General features: G+C 54.7%; 1 protein-coding gene across 1 annotated transcript in view; it reads left to right on the forward strand.

The window, feature by feature from the left end:
• The first annotated feature begins 8,967 nt into the window (after window positions 1-8,967).
• Window positions 8,968-19,669, forward strand: part of RPH3A (rabphilin 3A) — a 32,385-nt gene continuing 21,683 nt past the window's right edge. Inside the window, exons 1-4 of the mRNA XM_017814477.1 lie at window positions 8,968-9,055; window positions 17,585-17,807; window positions 18,244-18,258; window positions 19,009-19,143. Of these exons, the coding sequence (XP_017669966.1) occupies window positions 17,731-17,807; window positions 18,244-18,258; window positions 19,009-19,143 (227 nt within the window). The 5' untranslated portion in view covers window positions 8,968-9,055; window positions 17,585-17,730. The remainder of the gene's footprint in view (window positions 9,056-17,584; window positions 17,808-18,243; window positions 18,259-19,008; window positions 19,144-19,669) is intronic.

Consider the following 19,669-nt stretch of genomic DNA (forward strand, 5'->3'; position numbering starts at 1 on the left):
GTCGAATCTGCTCAATGGATGCAGGTGCATATGAGCAGTCCTGGAAATCGGGTCACTTCAATCTGTTCCTGGAAGAAAAAGGCGCTTTAACAGATGTTTCTGAGATCAGCAGCTGGGAGGGTGACTGGAGCAGCCAGAGGCAGCAGGAGCTGTGACGGGGCGTGTTCCGCGTGGGCTGTGCAGGATGGGACAGAGGATGGAGCACCTTGCAATGGGGACATTTGCTCTGCTAATTGAGAGGTCAGTCCTGACTGTCACTTCTACAGGGGGGGAGGCACCCTAGAAATCCCTCCTGGCCATGGTGATGTTGCTGGAGGTGGTCCAGGCACAGGGGGCTGCATCCCGCTCCCTGTGCCCGTTCCTGCACTCTCGGCAGTGCCAACATTCCTTACCAGTGGAGATGCCTTCCCATCCCGCTCCATGCACACCTGGATGGTGTTTTGCTGTGCTGGCTTTCTGTAAGGAGAAAATAATCAGGATGGAGATAGTTCTCCTTGCAACAAGACCAATCCTTGCCGTTCCTTTATCAGTGCCAACCCCTGGGGCTGTTGGGATCTTGTTGGGATCTTGCCTGTTAAACCCCAGGCTCCTTCCTGCTGTATCTCACTTCCTGAGCAGGAATGCAGGGATGCAGGGATACAGGGATGGGTCAGTTTCTTACCAGGAAGCTCTGGCTCGTGGGTCTCTGCTCGTCTCTGTGGTTGTGCAGAGAGTCACAGCCACAGGGCTCTGGGCTGTCACTCCCAATCCATCAGCTGGAGCGGTGCTGGCGCTGACCAGGTGCCTTCTCCTGGCTCTGCCTCCAGCCAAATCTCTGTGGCTGGATGAGGGCTCAGCTCTTGCCAAGTCATTTCCTCTTCCTTAGTTATCTCTAGGTCCAAATAGAACGTGTCCATTATATCCTATAATATCCCAGTGCAGTAGCTGGAGCGAAGTATCCGTCTGTGCAGCGTCTTGGCTGTGCCTGCTGGAGCAAAGATAGAATTCACCAACCCCCCAGATCTGATCCTCTGGGGAAGAACTGCCAATTGTGGTCAGGTTTTGCATGGAAATTCAGGTCAGGGTTTGTAGATGCATTTCTTGGAGTGCAGGGTGGGAAGGTGCTGCCCATGATCCTGCAGCACCAGCCCAGCTCCAATGTCATCACACTGGATCATCCTTTGTGGAGCGGGATCGATTGAGTCTGTCAATCACTGTCTGTCTGTCACTGAACTGTCTCCATCCTGCCATAACCCTCTCCCTACAATCCTCCCTGCTGCCAGGGAGCTGGGAAAACCTGCATTTGCAGCAGGAGATTCTGCCCAGAGCCAGGACAAAGCCTGGAAATCCCCCCGCGGGAGGTGGTTTCTGGGCAGCCACACAAAAATCAATCACTGGCTGTTGTGTCCAGAAGGGATCTTGGCCCAGTGTGTCCATCTGTCCATCCAGTGAATGCCCAGCAATACATTTCAGTGTGTGGTTTCCATGCTGTGCCCCTTTCCTGGGTCACAGGTCCAGGAACAGCACTTCATCTTCAGCGGGAACCCTCGGAGCCATAAATCTGCACTAAGCAGCCGCAGCTGCCCAGTGATGGGTGACCTGTATTTATTGGGCTGATCTGAGTGACTTTCTCTGACCTTCTGCACATTTCTCCTGGAAGAGGGATCTGTACAAACACCCTCCTGGGAGGATGCTCAGGAGGCTGTTCACTAAGATCTTCTTTATCCAGGTTAACAGAATCCAGCGTGAATACACATTAACTACTCCAGAGCATTTCTGTTTTCTCCCATTGTTTGTGTATTAAGGAATATTTTCTCCCAGTGTTTGTGTATTCAGGAATATCAAAGCCCTCTGAGGTTGTTTTTCCTTTAAACAGCAGCAAGAAGCCTCCACTGAAGATCAAAGCAACGGTTCTGGCATATCTCAAAACCTCTCCTCTCTCACCCCTGCAGAGGAGATGCAGGTGTTGGAGAGAATATTCATGCTGTGATACTCCATGTTTAACCCTTCCCAAGGGATTGCAGAGGCTCCAGGGCTGGCTCTGAGGAGCTGCTTGTCCTCCCTGGCCTAGTGGAGTATTGTGCTGCCCAGGATGAGGGATATCTGCTGAGTTTCTTCCCAAAACAAGGCACACTGGCAGCTGGAAATACACCATCCCAGATCCTGGGAGCTCCAACCAGACAGTTTCCAGCTCCCAAATTGTGCCTTGTGCTACCAGCCCAGCAACCTTTCCACTCTCATGTGAGAAACTCAGCTGCTGCTGCTTTAATTTCCACAAGAAAATCATTCCTCTCAAGGCAGCAGCCTGGGCAGAGATCAATAGATATCCTGCAGGATTGGCTGGGAAATAAAACCAGGTGGAAAACAGCCCTTTGTATGAGATGGTTGCTGGTGGCTCTGAGGGTGTCCCATGGGTATGAGGAGTGCTGAGCTGGGGACCCAAATCACAGCACCTGGACCCTCTGCCTCCTCCAGGGCTCCCTGTCCAGGCTGGGCTTTGCCCCTGGGATCAACATCCAGCAAATCGCTCTGTGCTGGGAAGACTTGGCAGCCAAATCCCTTTGCAGCCAAATCCCTTTGCAGCCGAGTGTCGCTCATGCTGTCACTTGGACAGGACTTGATGACAGTATTGATCCCTGAGCTTGTTAAACAAGCACCGTGGCTGGAAAAGGTGCCTCTGCTCCCTCCCATGTGAGTACAACATGTGCTGCTGGAACAGCCTGATCCCAACAGAGATTTTGGGGAGTTCAGACTTGCCAAGGCTTTTGCTGTGGATTCATATGGAAAAGGGAGCACGTACAGCAGGGAGACAGGTCCCCATGAACCTGCACAGTCCTGTCCCTGGTGCCAGCACTGGGAAGGGACCTCAGGCCCTGATCACGGCAGGTCTGGTGGGGCAGATGATCAATATTACTGATTTCCTTTCTTGTGAGAGGAACCTTTGGCCTGGGGTGACATCTGGAAAGAATAACAGACTCCCAGAATGGTTTGGGTTGGAAGGGACCTTAAAGCTCATCCAGTTCCACCTCCTTGGGCAGGGACACCTTCCACTATCCCAGGTTGCTCCAAGCCCCATCCTGCCTGGCCTTGGACACTTGCAGGGATGGGGCAGCCACAGCTTTTCCAGGCAAAGCAGGGGCAGAGCATCATTCCCAGGGTGCAGGAAAGGAGCACTCTAAAAACCAGAGAGAAGAGAAATAATAACAAATGGACCCCAAAGACCCACTGTGTGCTGCCAGGGAGTCCCTGGGTGGGGTAATGATCTGTGGCTAGTCACCACTACTTGGAAAGACCAGGAGGTTATTAATTCCATTGACCCAGCTCCAGGCCAGCCCTGGCATCCCCAGTGAGCAGTGTCACGGTGAGCTGGTGCTCCTGTCCCCACCCAAGCAGCCTTTCTGCCTCTTCCCTGTGGATCCGTGTGCGATGCTCCGGCTGGGGAGGGTCAGGGGAGCCACCAGCTGAAATCTGCCTCCGTGTGTTGGCAGAACAGGGAGATATTCTTGGAGTCAGGCTAGGGAGCCAGCAGACACCTGTCAGGCTGGGCTTTTCTTTCCCAGTGTAAAATTTCCATTTGGAAGCTGCCGGGGAGTGAGATAAGAGCGGGATGATGCTTCTCTGCTTCAGAGTGGAGCCGCCCACCTCTCCACGGGAGAAATGCTTCCAGGGTTCTGTGCCGGCTGGGAATGCGGCCGCCTGCCTGGACATCGCCGTTGGCTGGGAGTTAATTACTGCAGATCGACCAAAAACTGCTGCTGGAGGCGGCACCTCCTGGGCTGAGCTGGGGGCTGGGAGCTGGGATTTCTTTATATAAAGTCTGGCACGGGGTGGTTGTCCCTGGTCACCGGCTGGAGCTCGGAGGTGACACCCAGTGACATGGGGTGCCGAGTTTGGGGTCAGCAGCACCTCCAGGTATCGATATCCTGCAGGAGTTGCAGGAAAATAAGCTGGAAAACAGCCCTTTGTATGAGATGGTTGCTGGTGGCTTTGAGTGTGTCCCGTGGATGCGAGGTGTGCTGGGCTGGGGACCCAAATCACAGTGCCTGGATCCTCTGCCCCCTCCAGGACTCCCTGTCCAGGCTGGGATTTGCCTGGACAGGGAGCCAGGAGTGGGGCTGCCGGATCCATATGTCCCCAGGCATGGGGTCATTTTGCCGTGCCCACCCCAAATGCCCTCGGAGCTGGTTGTTCTGGGGGCGCAGCGTTGCCCCCCCGCAGCGTTCCCGCGGAGGAGCAGGGATCGCAGCAGCCCTGTCACACCCCTTCCCCTCCGGCTGGCGGCTGGCACAGCCCGGGCACCGCAGCAGCCTACGGCCGTGGGGATGGGGAGAGGAGAGGCTCTATTTTAATACACCGCTGTGGGTTGGTGACCTAGAAAAGCAGCTCCGAGAGCAAGAGTGTGAAGTCCAACCTCCCCCGCTGTGAGCGGGGCTGCCGAGCACAGGGTGACCTAAATAAAGCCATGCAAAGGTGTCGGGGGGTGCTGCTCCCCCAGTCCTGGGGTGACAGCTCAGGACCCTCCCATGTGCACCCCAGTGCCATCACCCTGGGCTTTAGAGGGATGAGAGATGGATAAATGAATAAATCCCTGTGTTTGTGAGGAGGCAGCGGGTGGGATGAAGGAGGTCCCTCCAACCATCTCTGCGGGTCCCTCACGGCGCTGGAGGGTGTCACCAGTGACAACTGGTATTGGATATATATCAGCAATGGTGTAGCACAGATGATTCTCCACATTCACGGGTAGGAGAGAAGATAAAGCTCCTTCCTCCCCTCTTTTTAATGTGCTGTCGGAAATCATTTCAATTATTTAAGGCTCACAGGTACGTGCTCTCCGCAGCCTCCAAAATGAAACGACACCCAGTTCTCCTCAGCTGGAACCAGTAAGTTTGTGAAACGCCGTGTTCAGCTGAGTGGAAGGCATGCCAATTAATTAAATCAGTAAATAAGTTATACTAATCCCATTAACAAAAGAGGAGCTGCAGATTAAATCTTTTATGGCACTTACTGCAAAATTAATGCAGGCAGTCTTTTAGGAAATATATTCTTCCCCTCACCTCACCAAGGATAATAGTGCAGTTATATAGGACAGAACGTTATCAGGAATGAGAAATGAATGTAAAACTAGCACATATCTTATTAAAAGAGTGTAATGAGCTGCCGACACGAGTGAGCTGGGCCTGCTGAGCTCGGGGCTCTGCGGCGCTGCTGGGACCCTGCTGGGCCAGATCCTGCCTGTGCCACCACAGGAATGGGACATGGGGGATCTCCCGAGGGATTTGGGATCCCTGTGGGATTTTCTGTCTCTGGGGTGAGGAGGGAAGTGGGCTGAGGAGGGGAGTTTTCACCTGGGATGGGTGAGAGTGGGTTGGGATGCTGAAGCCCCCTTGCTGCGGATGCTTTTTGGTATCTCTGGCAGGGATGGGACCAGAGGGCTGACACACTGTGGGTGGTCAAAAATGTCCTGGCATCCTCACAAGGTGCTGTTCCTCCTCCATCCCTTCACCAGCCCTTGGAGCAGCTGTTTTCCCTGTGACATCCCAGCACCTGAATCAAGTGACAAGGGGGAAAATTTCCTTTCCTTTCCTCTTCCATGTCTTTTTTTAAAATCCAGCACTTCAATGGGGGGGATTAATCAAGGCTGTCTCCTCTGGTTTGTGCCTTGTTTGTTATTTTCAGAGCTGGCAGGAGGGTGAGCTGGAGGGGCTCAAGGTGTTAATGAAACGATGTGGATCCGGCTGCATCCCGGCAGGTGCTGAGGGAGAGTCTGAGGGATGGTTTTCTGCTGCTCCAGCCAAAATATTGGCTTGGGGTTTTCTCTCCTTGAAAAAGTAGGTCCCCAGCCTCCCTGGATTCAGCTGCCAGGCTCTGTCCTGCTGCTCAGAAAGCTCAGGCTGGTGCCCATCATCCCTTCTCCATCCTCCTCTCCTTCTTTTCTCCTCCACCTCTTTTCCAAAGCATAATCCCCAGTGAGGAGCTGCTCTGGGCAGCGGTTCATGGATTTTGGGTGGTGGGTGGTGAGTCCTTTCCCATCTCTTTCACATGTCAAATAACTAAGTCACCCTAAATCCCTTGGGTGGGGTGTGATGGGCCGCACGTGCTGAGTTACGGTGCAGCCACACACGATTCCTGCTGTCTCATCCCAGGATGCTCCTGGGGGCATCCATTGGGATCTGTGGCCAGGCCAGCTTGGGGTGGAGCAGCTCAGCTTTAAGTGATTTACAGGAGTGGAAAAATGCTCCCCTGGGCATTCAAGCTGCCATAAATCCTTTTAATTTAACTCCATGCACCCGTGCTTGGAGCTGTGTGGGGAGGGCCTGACGTGCTCCTGATTTATTTTCCCCTGTATCAGAGTCAGCTGTTATTCAGAGTTTTTGTGTGCTTGAGCTCTGAGAGGTTATAGATTTCCACTGGACCACTTTTAATCTTAATTAAAAGCGTAGAGGAAGAATTGTTTTATAAAGCTCATATTCCTTTTTCCATTGGACTGCCCGACTCTGCAGGTACCAGAGGGATAATCCGGGCCTGGCACTGGCTCATTGCTCCCTGTCTCCTGTCCTGTGCTCCAATTAGATGTGACTAATTGTGCTGTAAATGAGGGGAGAGGTTTCCTCCCAGAGCATCTGATCAGAGGTGCAGGGTTGGCAATGCTGAGTTAGCAGTACTTGTGTTTCATTGCCAGTGCTGCCCTGGGGGGATTGCTCCATTCCCAGCCTTGTCCCTGGCTCCATCCTTGGCTCCATCTCAGCTCCATCCCCCGCCTCATCTGTGATGCCATCCCCAGCTCCATCCTTGGCTCAATCCTTGGCTCCATCCCTGAATTCATTCCCAGCCTCATCTACATCTCTGCCCCCAGATCCATCCTTGGCTCCATCCCCAGCTCTGTCAGTGGCTCCATCCCCAGCCTCATCCATATCTCCATCCCTGGCTCCATCCTTGGCTCAACCCTTGGCTCCCTCCCCAGCTCCATCGTCTCCTCCATCCCCAGCACTGGCTGCATCCAAGCACAGGAGTCAGCTGGAGGTGAGGCAGAGCCTCCAGGTCTGCAGCAGGTGGTGATTTGACCCCCAGGGCTGTCTGTAGCCATGAACTTGGTTTTATTCCTCAGTTATTCCCACTGAAATCAGCTGCCAATGGGGATAAACTCAAGATTGTTGGGATGGAGCTGCATCCAGCCCGAGCTCCAACCTGGACAGGGAAATGCTGCACTGCCCAGATAACTTCCAGGATTTTTGCCTCTGCACTTGAACTTGAGCATGCAGGCAGGATCTGCTGGTCCATGAGCTCCATCCAAGTTCAGTCAGGATGGCTCTGGGATCAAACAGAGAGGGTAACCCCATGCTCAGTCAGATCCCAAGGGAAACACAGCAATTCCTGGAGAACCAGAGGGCTGGTGAGCATAAAAATAAACCAGGGAGGAAAAAAATAAATAACCCCTCCTGCTTTGATCTGCTGCAGGATCTGCCAGACTGCCAAAATGGATTTCTAATTCCACAAAAAAATCAAACTGGCTCTTTTATTTTAGAAGATGGGCTAAAAAAAGGAGTGTGGAAGTGCCAGGTATTCAGAACAGAGAATGGCAGGTGTTGCTTTTTTCCTTTCTGGAAAGCCAGTTTTAGATCTGATTTTCAAATTTCTGCTGCTTTTTATGAATCTCTGAGGAAGGTGTCAAGACAGATCAGCTTGAAAGTCCTGTGCTTCTCTCTCCAACTATTTTGCATAAGCGAGGAATTCTTTTGCTAAATAAAAACACAGAGTTGGGCCTGGAAGGGAAGGAGGTGTCCATCAAGCATTTACATGATGCCAATCAACACTCAGCCTTGAGTGGTGGAATACTTTCCTTGCTGAAGGCAAGAACATGCTCCATCCTTCAAGGATTTCTGTCTCTTTAGGGATTTCTTTTTAAATCCCCAAAAAAGTAGGGTTTTCATAAGAGGCTTACGTGCAGCTGGGTAAAAATCATTTATATAAAAGTGGGGAAATCCAGCTGGAGGAATGAGGAATTTTCCTTCCTCTGAAGTCTGGACTGGAGACAGTGTGGGCCCCTCTTGTGCCTGCGGCTCAGAGCAATCTTTAGGATGATCTTTAGGGCTGCCAGGATTGTGGGATCCCCAGTAACTGGGAACTGGGAGCGACAGGAAGCTCCCACAGCTTTTGGGGAATGCTGCAGGTGTGTGGGATTTTAAAGTTCATCCTGTTCCACCCCCTGCCATAGGCAGGGATACCTTCCACTATCCCAGGTTGCTCCAAGCCCCATCCAACCTGGCCTCGGGCACTTGCAGGGATAGGACAGCCACAGGTGCTCTGGGCAATCTGTGCCAGGGCCTCACCACCCTCAGAGGAGAGAATTTCTTCCCAATATCCCATCTAATCTCGCCCCCTGGCAGTGGGAAGCCATTCCCCCTTGTCCTATCACTCCATCCCTTGTCCAAAGTCCCTCTCCAGCTCTCCTGGAGCCTCTTTAAGCACTGGAAGGGGCTCTCAGGTCTCCCTGGAGCCCTCTCTTCTCCAGATGAACACCTCTAGCTCTCCCAGCCTGGCCCCAAAGCAGAGGGGATCCAGCCCTTGGAGCACCCTTGTGTCTCTCTGGACTTACTCCAGGAGCTCCATGTCCTTCCTGTGCTGAGGTTTCCAGAGCTGGATGCAGCACTGCAGGTTGGGATCTCACCAGAGCAGAGAAGAGAGGGAGAATCCCCTCCCTCGCCCTGCAGTGGTCAAGGCTGGGGAAGGATGGGATGGGATTTGAGAGGGTATGGAAGAAAAGGGTGAGAAAGAGTTGAGGAGCAGGAGGAAGAATGAGAGCGGGATGGGGGAGAGGATGAGCAGAGGGGTCCCATTGCCGCCCCCCTCTCCAGCCGGCTGCGGGAGGGGGTACCAGAGGGGGCTGGGGGAGGGCGGGGGCGGCTCCCCGGGGCGGGCACGGAGCGGGGCGGCCCCGGCCGTGTCCCCTCCCGTGTCCCCTCCCGTGTCCCCTCCTCGCACCGCCCCGCGCTGCTCCGCAGTGCTGCCGCCGGAGCCGCGCAGCGCCAGCCCGGCCGTGCGCGGGGAGCGGCCCCGGCACTCCGGGACCCTGGCCCAGGTAAGGGGGGGTCGGGGGTCCCCCGCGCTGCAGCCAAGCGTGGGAGCGGGAGAGCGGCAGCGGGGGGGTCTCACCGCATCTCCCCCGGGGCGGGCAGGAGGTGCCGGGGGTGCCCCAAGGCTCCGCAGGGACAGGGATCGGGATGCGGATCCAGGGATGCTCGTTCCCCCCAGCCCCGCTCCCGGCCCGGGGAAAGTTGCAGCATCTCGGAGCGGTGCGGGCTGTGGGTGACACCCCCCACCCCGTGGGTGGCCGGTAGCAGAGGCTGGAGCAGGTCCCTGGGTGTGCGTGGGGCTGCATCGCCCGTGAGTGCGGGTGGGGGCTCCCTGGGGGTGTGAGGGGTGGCATTGCCCGTGGGTGCGGGTGCAGGGGGGCTCTGGGTGCTGCTGCTGGTCTTCCCGGTGTGTGGACAACTTTGAAGTGTGTTGAGCATTTGGGGGGGTTCAAGCCCTCAAAATTGGCTCTCGTCTCTGTCCCCGGAGTGTGCCCAGTAGGAGCTGCGGTGGCACCAGGGGCTGAGCCCCTTCCGAGGCACCTGAGAGCTGCGGGATGCAGAGAACGACCTGTCCCTGCTGTGGGGGCACTTGGGGTGCTCTGCTCCCTGCTGAGGCTCTGGAAGAGCATCACTGCCCAGCTCAGGGCTGGTCCAAGGGCTTTGGCAGGTGCCTTCGCCGCTCCTTTCCCACGATGGACAAAAGTGGTGCAAAAGGCATTAAAAACCTTTCTGGAGTAGCCTGGAACCTCCGGGAGGCAAAACCAGCCACCTCGGAAATTAGTCTGACGCTGCTGGATGGTGAAGCTCCCAGGGACGGGCTCCTTCAGGAAAGGGACCTATTATTTCTCTTGCTGCTGTCCTTCTAATAATTCTGGTTTCAGGTATAAGCTAGAGCAGCAATTTGTCTTTGTGCGATTAGCACTCCTTCATTTCACTACTAAAAAAGCTTTGAGCAAGGTGGCTGCCCCGGCCATGGCTCTGCTTTGGGCTCGGGCCATGCCACACTCCTCCCGGGATCCTCGAAGTGTGTGTGGATCAGCCTGATCCCCCCCTTCCCATGAGGCTGCAAGAAAAAAAGATAATACAGGGCTTCAAAACATGGACAGTTGGCTCCAGGGATGCAGAGCTGATAACAGATGAACCATTTGCTTTAATTACTGGTATCAAAAGCCCAGGCTGCAGCTTAGCCTGAAAATAAATATTGTTAATGTTGTGACACTGGGCTTTATTTGATGATGCATCATTCATCCGGCAGGGACTGAACGAGCTGCTCGCTGCTGCTGGGAGGGCTGACTCAGGAGATCTGCTTCAGGGGTTCCGTGGGCATCAGCCTGGGGATGTAGAGCCTTGGGGCTGGGAATTGCTGTAGCCTCCCGTGGGCACTTTGCTGGGATCCCCCGGGAGGGCAGCGCTGGGTGGGCGCTGCTCGCCCGCAGCAGCCCCGCAGGCTCCGGCGGCGCTGAGCCATCGCCAGGCGATGCGGTGGGAGCCGTTCGCCACCTGCAGGGTGGGCTTCCCGGGACACCCCACGCCCACCAGCCCTCCTCAGAGCACCCCACCTGGGTGCAAACCCCGTGCCCAGCTCGCCACTGCCTCCAGCCCACCCCTCTGCTTCCTCCTCCTTCGCAGACTTGCCTTGGCGCTGCCCTGGCTCCCCAGGAGAGCCAAAAAACGTGCCGAACGGGGGAAAAGCCCGTTTGTCGTGTGGAGCACCCTTTGCAGCGAGGGTGAAACCCAGGAGCCCATTGCAGGACTCTGCTGCGCCTCCGTGGCCGCGTGGTACGTGTGTGCTGGTGTTAAACATTCCCTGGCTGGGGAAGGGCGAGGGGAGGAAAACTGCTGAGGGAGGGTGAGGGGGCTCACAGCTTCCGAGCCCCTTTTTGTGCTAAAGTTTTGAGGGGCTTTCTCTGGGAGATGAAAACGAGTACACAGCCGCGTGTGCCGCGTACACAGCCCCGGGGGCTGTGCTGGCAGCGGTGACCCTCTGCCAGCTCGCTGGTGGCCCTGGCTCAGTGCCCTCCTCCTGCCCACAGCCCGGTGACGATGTCACTGCAGTCACTGCCAATTAGTGATAACGGTAATGAATCGCTCCAGGTGGTCCCAGCAGAGCACTCAAGGTCTGGGAAGGGGGGAGGGCTCTGTTCCCCAAGGCCGGGCTGATTAATTCCCACGTCCTCGTTAAACTGGGGAGTGGCCGGGGGGTGAGGATGGGATGGTTTGTGGTGGAAGCAGCATTTGCTTTTCCGGCCCCGGGAGGTGAGGATGGACTCTTTGCTTTGGATCTGGTGTGCTGGTGATGGGAAGCAGGTCTGGCTGCATGAAACCAGATATTGAGGGTGTGTAGGGAGGGAGAGGAGCTGTGCTTGGTGACTGGGCAAACTGGAAGCCCAGGGTGGTGCAGATGTTGAGCTGGGTGGCCCTGTGCTTCTCTCTGCTGGTGGCTGGGCTGCCCATGGTCCTTGGGGAGGGGCTGTGGTGCCGGGGGGATCCCCTCCACACCACTGGGACCCCTCTACACAGGTCTGGTGTGGGAGGCCTGGCCCTGGGTGGCTCCTCTGCCCCAACCTGGCATCCCATGAGGAGGGTGGGGCTGCACCCCTGAGCATTCTCCAGCCAGGGTCATGCTCTGGGGGTGCCACCACTACTACTGTCCTGTGGTGTGACACTGTGGCCCTCAAGCACCCCTGGGGCATCTCGTGGGGACTGTCACCACCTTTGGGAAACCTTCCCTGGCAGTGAACAGGACCTGCCACCTCCAAGCACACCTGGTTGGTGCTTCCCAGCCTTCTCCCCATTGTTAAACTTCTTCCAGCTGCTCTCGGTGCATGGGGGTCCCTGCACCAACATTCCTGGTGAGGCTGGTCCACCCTGGTGGCTCTGGCCATGCTCCCTGTCCCAGGCATCGAGGGTGTGATCCGTGTGCTGGAGCCATGCAGGGATTTATCTGTTGCTAAGCAGCTTTGGAGCAGCTCTGTGTGGCACAAGGAGCGATGGCAGCACCAGGTGAGCTCAGGCTGTGCTCAGGCATCGCTGGGACCCCCAGCTCCGACAGCCACGGGAAAGGCAGATAAACCCAGGAATTATGTATATTTTTTTACTATTGTCTTTCCTATAATTAATCAAGAGGAGTAAATCCCTGTGACAGCATCATAACAGTGTTTGGTTTGTGAAGGAGCTGCTGGAGGAAATGTCAACGTGCTGCTTAAATAAAATTGACTGTGCGATGCTGCTCGGCTGCCTTGGGATGGAGCTTTGTCTGGAGGATGATGAGGAGCTGGGAATTAAGGGGGAGGGGAAAGAAGGCATTTCTCAGCACATTGTGGGAATTTAAAGGCAGCACAGACATCGCCTTAAGGAGGGCCCCCAGGTGTTGTGGTGGATTTAGCTGGAGGGCAGGGGAGGCAGGAGCAGCCCTGGGGGCTCCTGTGTGTTCCACAGGGCAATGGAGTGTGCCAGGTTGTGGTGGCGCCATCCTGGCGTGCCACGGGGCTGGGGGTGGGTGGGTGCTGCTGGATGGGCTTGCAGGAGTGGTTGTGGTATCGGGGCACTGTGGAATGGCCGGGATTTCCGTTGCTTTGTGTTTCCTGTCTGTGGGTCACTGTCACCTGGGAATGTGGCCATCACATTTAGATTTAATTATTCAATTAAAGCTGGCTCAGGAATTGCAGGGCTGCTGTTCCCTGCAAGGGTTTGGTGTGATGACCCCAGGTCTACAACCTGCTGGTTCTGTGTTATTCCCAAAGCTGGATTCCCAGGACTCCACGCCCTCGCTTTGCCATGAGGTGGTTGAGGGGTTCAGTGTCCAGGGTCTGATCCCACTTCGTGGCATTACCGGGCTGTTGGAGGATGCAGGTCCTTGTGGGAGCACTGGCAGTGTGTGCTGCCATGCCAGTGTGTCACCCGATGCTTCATCTGGGACTGTCCTGCTGTCCCATGCCCCAATCCTGGTCCAGATGTCCAGGGGAGCTCCAGGCCAAGCAGCTTTTGTGCCAGTGAGCTCTGCCTCCCTCCATTCTGTTTTGAAAGAAAAGCCTCCAAAGTGGGCTGTTCCATAGTGCAGATGCCCAATTTTGTCTGAACTTCCTAAACCAATTTGCATGTGAGATGAGCCAAATGATGGAATGTCAGGATTTGAGGGAGTTCTGGTGTGTGGAACCCTATGGGGCTGGGCTGCCCTCCTGGCCCCCCATGTGATCTGCTGGTTCTCTTGCAGTGTTACACAGCAGTTCCAGCAGATATTTTGAGGCTATTTCCACCTTTTTTCTTGCCCTTCTGCAGGTAAATCCAGCAGTACCAAATCCCACCTGACACCGGAGGACAGTGAGCACCTGCTGCCTGTTTGGGCGGCTCTGTGGCCCCTATAGCCATGGGAATGCCATGCCATGGGTCCTCTGTGCTGTAGAGAATGGTGTGGGGTGTGCGTGGCTCCTGCACTGGGCAACCCCCTTTTCCTGGGAAAGGAAAAGCCCGGATGTTGAGAGATGCTCAGGGCAGAGCTGGACATGGGGTGCAGCATCTGTGCCTGGTGTCTGGTGAGGACTTAGGGGTCCCCTGTGGTTTGCAGACCTTCCTGAGTGCCAGGTGTGGGCCCTGAAGCTGGACAAGGCAGGATCTGGCCCTGATGGAGTTGTGAGATGGCAGTGAACATCCTCGTGACCTGGGAGGGATTTCCTGCCAAACACGGTGTGTGGGGACGCTGAGTGATGAGGAGACAGTTCCATCCTGGTGCCTCCCGGCTCCTGCATTTGCTCCTCTCCCTGCTCAGCTGGGGGGTCCCGGTGGGTGCTTGTCACCCCAAAATAGTTCCTCTTCTCCCTGGGAAAGAGACTGGGGAGCCCCATCAGGCAAACCCATCCTCATATCCTATTTTTCCGTCCCCATCCGCGGAGCGTAAATCCACTCTCGTGCCAGTGTGCAAACCCCACCAGCCCGCCAGAGGATCATGTTGGGATCCATTCAAGTTCAAAGCCTCCTGTTTGGTGATGACACACAGGAATAATCTCCCACTTGGCAGCGGAGCAGCAGTTTGGGTTGGTTGGTTGGTTGGGGTCTGGCTGCTGCCGACGCTCCGTCTGCGAGTGTGTTCCGAGTGAATGGACGAGCCCTAAAACCTGCTTCTTTCAGACCAGATTAATCACATTAGGCTTTGTCAATGCAAAAATTACCTCATCATTGGCACTGGCAGGTGGTGGAGAGCAGCAGACTTATTCAATATTTAAGAAAGCTGCATTGCAGAGCTGAGAAGGCTGGAGAAATAGGTTGCCTGTGTCAGTGTCTTTGCTGGTGGAGACAATCTCTGCAGGCACCGAGTGTGGACTGTTGAGCTCACCGTAAAAACCTGATTGTTGCACTGGGAGCCTGTAAAATACTGAATTGTCTGTTTCCTACCCTGGGTTGTTATTTCCAGGTGGCTGAAGGGGTGAGTTTGGGCAGCTGTGGGAAGGTCTCTCTTTTCAGGTGCCCGGTTTGTGGGTGGCTTTGGGTCCTGCCCGGGGAAGCAGCAGCTCCGTGTCCTTCCTGGTGCTGTGGGGTGGGATTGGCTCATGCCATGGGGCTCCTGCTGCCTTTCCCTGCCTGCCCAGGAATGCTGGTCACTGATGCTGCGTCTGCCAGGTTTTGGGTGCTGGAGAAGCGCCCACGAGTTGGCACCTCCTGGCTCCGAGCGAGTGGCGATGACGGGAGAGGCCGAGGGATCCGCGGAAGGCGTTCAATCCCATTTTATCAGGGCATGATCACATTCATGGGCTCCGTCACACAGAAGTAATGGAGCGGTGTGATTGGAGTCATGTGGCCCTTCCTTAAGGCCAGAAATTAAGACCTCACTGCTATTCCTGGCTCTGCCCTGGACACGTTGGCGCTGGCGGGAGCTGCCGCCTCCTTCCAGCATCTACTGGAGAACCTCGAGCAGCTGGAGACCTGCTCACATCCCTGCTCATCTCAAACCAGGGGGAGCAAGCCTGGGACCCTCTGGGGTCAGCCAAACCCTGGAAGGTCTTGGCAACCTCTTAGGTTGGGATGTTTCCATTTCATTAACTAAATGCTGCTGCATCCCATCGATCACCACTTGGATGGGCCACGTCCTTTGGCTTGGGAGCAAGGATTTGGCGGGGGGAAAAAGCCACTGTAAGCTGTTATTTTGTTCTCTACCATGTGCTAAAAATGCAGAACCAAGCATTAGGGCAAGTGAGGGTAGTTGCTGGAAGTAATGCAAAGTAGATCTTCCAAATCTATTATTTATAGGCGAAGGAACGGATTGTGAATTCCTTCAGGAACTGTCCCTGGGCTCCACTCCATCCGCAACAAAGCGAAACACTCGTGGCCTCTCTATTATTAGCAGAAAGTTCTAGTTGGGGGAAGAAGTTTTCCTCCCCAGTGCTGAGTGCTGGTGGTCACTTTATCCCCTTTGCTAGGAAAAAACAGGGATTTTCCACTTATTTTCCCCTGTTGCAGGGCTGGGCTGGACACTCCTGCTCCATGTGACCTCAGGCACGTCCCTTATCCACCCACATCTCCACAAAAATGGGTGGTGGCATCACAGTGCTGCCCTTCCTCCCAGAGCACCCTATTAAATGTGTGCCCACCCCACAAGACCCCCAGGCTGTGCTGGAACCCTTCGTTCCCAGCGGGAATTTGCTGCTGCACTGCGGATTGTGGAGGTGGCGGTGGGGACTTAAATGAACAATTTGCTTATTTAACTGACCTTGTTAATCAGAGCCTTCTGGTTTGGCACAGGAATAGGCACTGTGTGAAACCAGCGGAGCACTAATTACCCACGTGCTTCACTTCTCCTTTTTTTCCAAAAATATTTTCATGTATATGTAAGTTTTCAGTGAAGCCAAGGTGAGCCTCAAATCTCTGACTCCTCAGAGATAACTGCAGAGCAGGAAGAGGATGATGGGAATTATTTTTTTTCCTCCTTTTTGGGAAAGTTTTATGGTTTTCGTGGCTTGGAGTTTGTGATTTCAGTGGGGCAAGTTTACAACCTCCTGTTTTCCCTCTTCTCCTTGGGAAAACCTCCCCAGTGCCTCTGCTGGAGTTTTTCTGGAGTTGCTTCATGCCCTGCAAAGGTGCATTTACCCATTTGGGCTGAATTCTGGTGCTGCTGGGGTGCACGGGCACCTCTGGGATGCTGGAGTTGGTGCTGGAGGTCCCTCCCAGGCAGGGAGGAATCCACAGCAACATCATCCCAGGACAGCAGGGTGGGGAGAGGAGGTTCTCCCAGCCTCTGGGCCGTTCATCATCCACAACCAGGCTCTGCAGAGGGTTTTAGGGGGGGTTTTTTGTGTATTTTTAGTTCTTCTGCAGGCAGAGGAAGCAATTCAAATGCAGGTGCTGTGAGTGGTGCAGGTGGGAGGCTGTTGCTGGGGTGTTTCTGCAGGTCCCCCATCCATGGAGGAGATGGGGGGGGGGAAACCTGGGGGTGGGAAGCAGCTGAGCTAAAAAAATTGCCTCCATCAGCAGGAAGCCTTAAGGAAGGGGGGCTTATATCCAGAGCCTTGTGCTCTGGTCAGTGCTGCAGCAAAGCCCTTCCTGGAGGGATTGTCTTTGCTTTTATTCCCACCTGAAGAGCTGTAAAGGGAGGCTCAGCCTGAGCTTCTCCCTTTGCAAGTGGTGTCTTGTGGGTGATGCCACCCCTGGACACACCAGCTGCCCTTGAGGACCATCCTGGGAGTGGTCCAGGTGGGATAGTGACTGGCAGTGTCATCATCCCTGGCACCGTGCAGGGGTGAGGGGCTGTGCAGGGGGATGGATCCTGCCCTGGGCTGGGTTTGGGGGACGCTGCTCTGCCAAGGTGATCACCTTCCATAAAATCACTGGTTTTCACTCAGAAGAGATGATGGGATGGATGGATGGATGCATCCCTGCTCTGTGGGTGATGCTGGTCACTATCAGTTTGGACTTTGTCATCCTCATGCAGGGATTAGGGGGGTGGGTGGAGGGGTAAAACACCTCCAAAATATGGGAATATAAAACAGGCTGTGGATTTGACATCAATTTGTATTTTAATAATAGTATCAGTTTTGCTGAAAGGAGGAGGGTTTGAAGAACCCTTTCTTGATGAACCTCTTGGAGATGAGTGGACAGACCATCGTGTTTGGGTCCTGTTCCCATGTCCTCCCTCAGTGCCTCACATGGATCCATTTAGCAAAACCTTTAGTAAACGAAAATAAAAAAGGAGGAGTTTTGTTCAAGAGGGAAGGTGGTTTGGGGAAGGACAGCAAGACGTGCTGGGTTTTGGGGAGGAAGTTCCGTGGTTTGTAGATGTTTCTCTGAAATGGAACACTCTCTTCCCTCCCAGCTCTGAAGCCTCATAATTAATGTGAGGTCGGGTATCTCATTAATTACAACTGTGCCGAGCACGGCTGCGCTGCCTCCTGGGAGGGGGGTGGTGGTAGGATCCTGTGTCTCATGCAGAATATCAAGACAGTCACCAAAGTAACGTTCCTGCTCCAGTTCCTCTTAATGCCAAACGTAAAGCCTTTCCAGGTATGATTTTTGAGATTTCTCTTGTTGTTTTTTTTGTTTTCCTCCAGCCTGGCTGAAAGCTCTGGGTTACCGTCATTGGCATCGCTGCTGTCTGTAAGTGAGGTGATTGAATTGCCCAGTGTGCCACGTTGGTGCTTTTCATCAGGGCACTGGTGTCCCTGAAGTCAGTCCCCGAGTGCCCCGGGAGCGGGCGATGACCGACGCCGTGGTGGGCGGCAGCTCCGACCGGTGGATGTGCCCCAGCGACAGGACCATGTCTGTCCGAGCCAGGTGAGAGGAGGGGACTGGGGCTGCGGGAAGGAGGAGAGTCCCCAGGGTGGGAGGTGACACAGGGTCTTCCTCTGGGAACATCAGGAACTGGGTTTGTGCCGGTTGGACGAGGATGTTTTGTGGTGTTACCCCCTAAACCCCCTGAGCGGGTGATGGGGACAGACCCGTGGGTGGGCATGAACCTGGTGCTGATGAGGAGCCCCATCTGTCTGTCCTGATGTTCTCCAGTGTGGTCACCATGCAGGGAGGTGCTCCATCCCTCTCTGTCCTGGCTGGGTGGGTGGTGGCAGCACCCATGGTTGGGTACAGGTTTGGGGAGCCTGGAGGATGCAGGGGCTGGGCAAAGCTCGTGTTTGGAGCTGGCTGTGACAGGCTGAGCTGCCCTTGTCCCTGCTCTCACCTAATCCTTATTCCCTCTCTTTCTTGTGCCTCCCAGCAGCGAGAAGGAGCAGTAAGTATCTCCCTTGCTTTTTTTTGTTGTTTTTAACTTATTCCTCTGATGGTTTTGAGAAAATAGGAAAAGCCTTGTTTTAGATGCCAAGAAAAAAATAAATTGAGTTTGGCAAGTGTTGCACGTGGTTTTGATGCATTTAAGGTTCAAGACCATGCAGTTGCATTCAGTCCAGGAAGAAAAATACACAGGAAAGGTCTTTAGATGAGCAGAAAGATGGAAGGTATGAGGGACATTTGCCTTTTTCATCCTTTGTTGTTCCAGTCTGAGTGGCAGACGTTACCCTGTCACCAGGTTATCGCTGCCTGACACCCAGGCTGGGCGAAAGGATCCTTGGAAATGATGTTAGAGGAGGAAACACTCCCATGTTTGCTGAAATGTTCCCAAAAAAACCCCACCCACTCCTGCTCCACACCCCGGTACCGCGGCTCACTGGCAAACCTGGTGTTCCACAGTGGAGAGGAGGCTGCAAAGTGAACTGTGTTGGCTGAAACGTGGAAATAATGAGAATATTTTTATAAAGCAATTTTTTATCCATATAAAACAAGTGTTTCCATATGAAACCCACAAAAAATGGAGATAAGAGCTTCCAACTGGGGTGGGGGGCCATTTGCAGCTAGAAGGGATTTGAGGGGTGGGGTGATATCCTAGCCCTGCTTTTGGGTTTGGGGACTGGTGCCTGGCTGTTCCCGCACACATCCATGGTATGAATCACACGTGTGATCCATGGATGAATCCCTGTTCCCACAGGCTCCCCTCCGGCTGGGGCGGCCAAGCCGACCGGCAGCGCAAGGGCGAGGAGCTGACGGATGAGGAGAAGGAGATCATCAACAGGGTCATCGCCCGCGCCGAGAAGATGGAGGAGATGGAGCAGGAGCGCATCGGGTAAGGCAGTGCTGGTGGCACTGGTGGCATTGGAGGTCCAGAGGGACATGGGAGGAAGCTCCTGCTTGGCTGCTTTCCTGGGAAGCAGCTACTGCACTGCAGTGTTTCTCCTGAAAGGAGCCTGCGGGGGATCTTTGGTTCTCAGCCAGGAGGAACCTGCGCGCAGGGGAGGGATCTGCTCCGTGTGCTGCTCCTGCTCTGTGTGCCACGGAGTTTGGGCCAAGGATTTATGGTGTCAGCCGGTTTTTTCAGTCTAAAAGGGATCATTAATAACATGTCATTTCGTGAAGCTGCTTGTCCAGGAGCCTGAGCCCCTTGAGTGTGGGCAAAGTCATGGTTCACTGAGAGGGGCTTTGTCTTGTTTTGGGAAAACAGACGTGGGGCTGGAGTAGTGATGGATCCATCCCTGTGGTTAATCTCTCCTGCCACCCTGAAATGAGCTGTCTCTGAGGCTCAGTAGGTCTGAGTGATGCTCAGGGCTGGTACGTGCTGGGGCCAGCTCCTGGGGATTCTAGGGTACCCATGC

This window comes from Lepidothrix coronata, unplaced genomic scaffold (assembly GCF_001604755.1).
Source record: "Lepidothrix coronata isolate B3197 unplaced genomic scaffold, Lepidothrix_coronata-1.0 Scaffold44, whole genome shotgun sequence".
NCBI classification, from domain to species: Eukaryota; Metazoa; Chordata; class Aves; order Passeriformes; family Pipridae; genus Lepidothrix; species Lepidothrix coronata.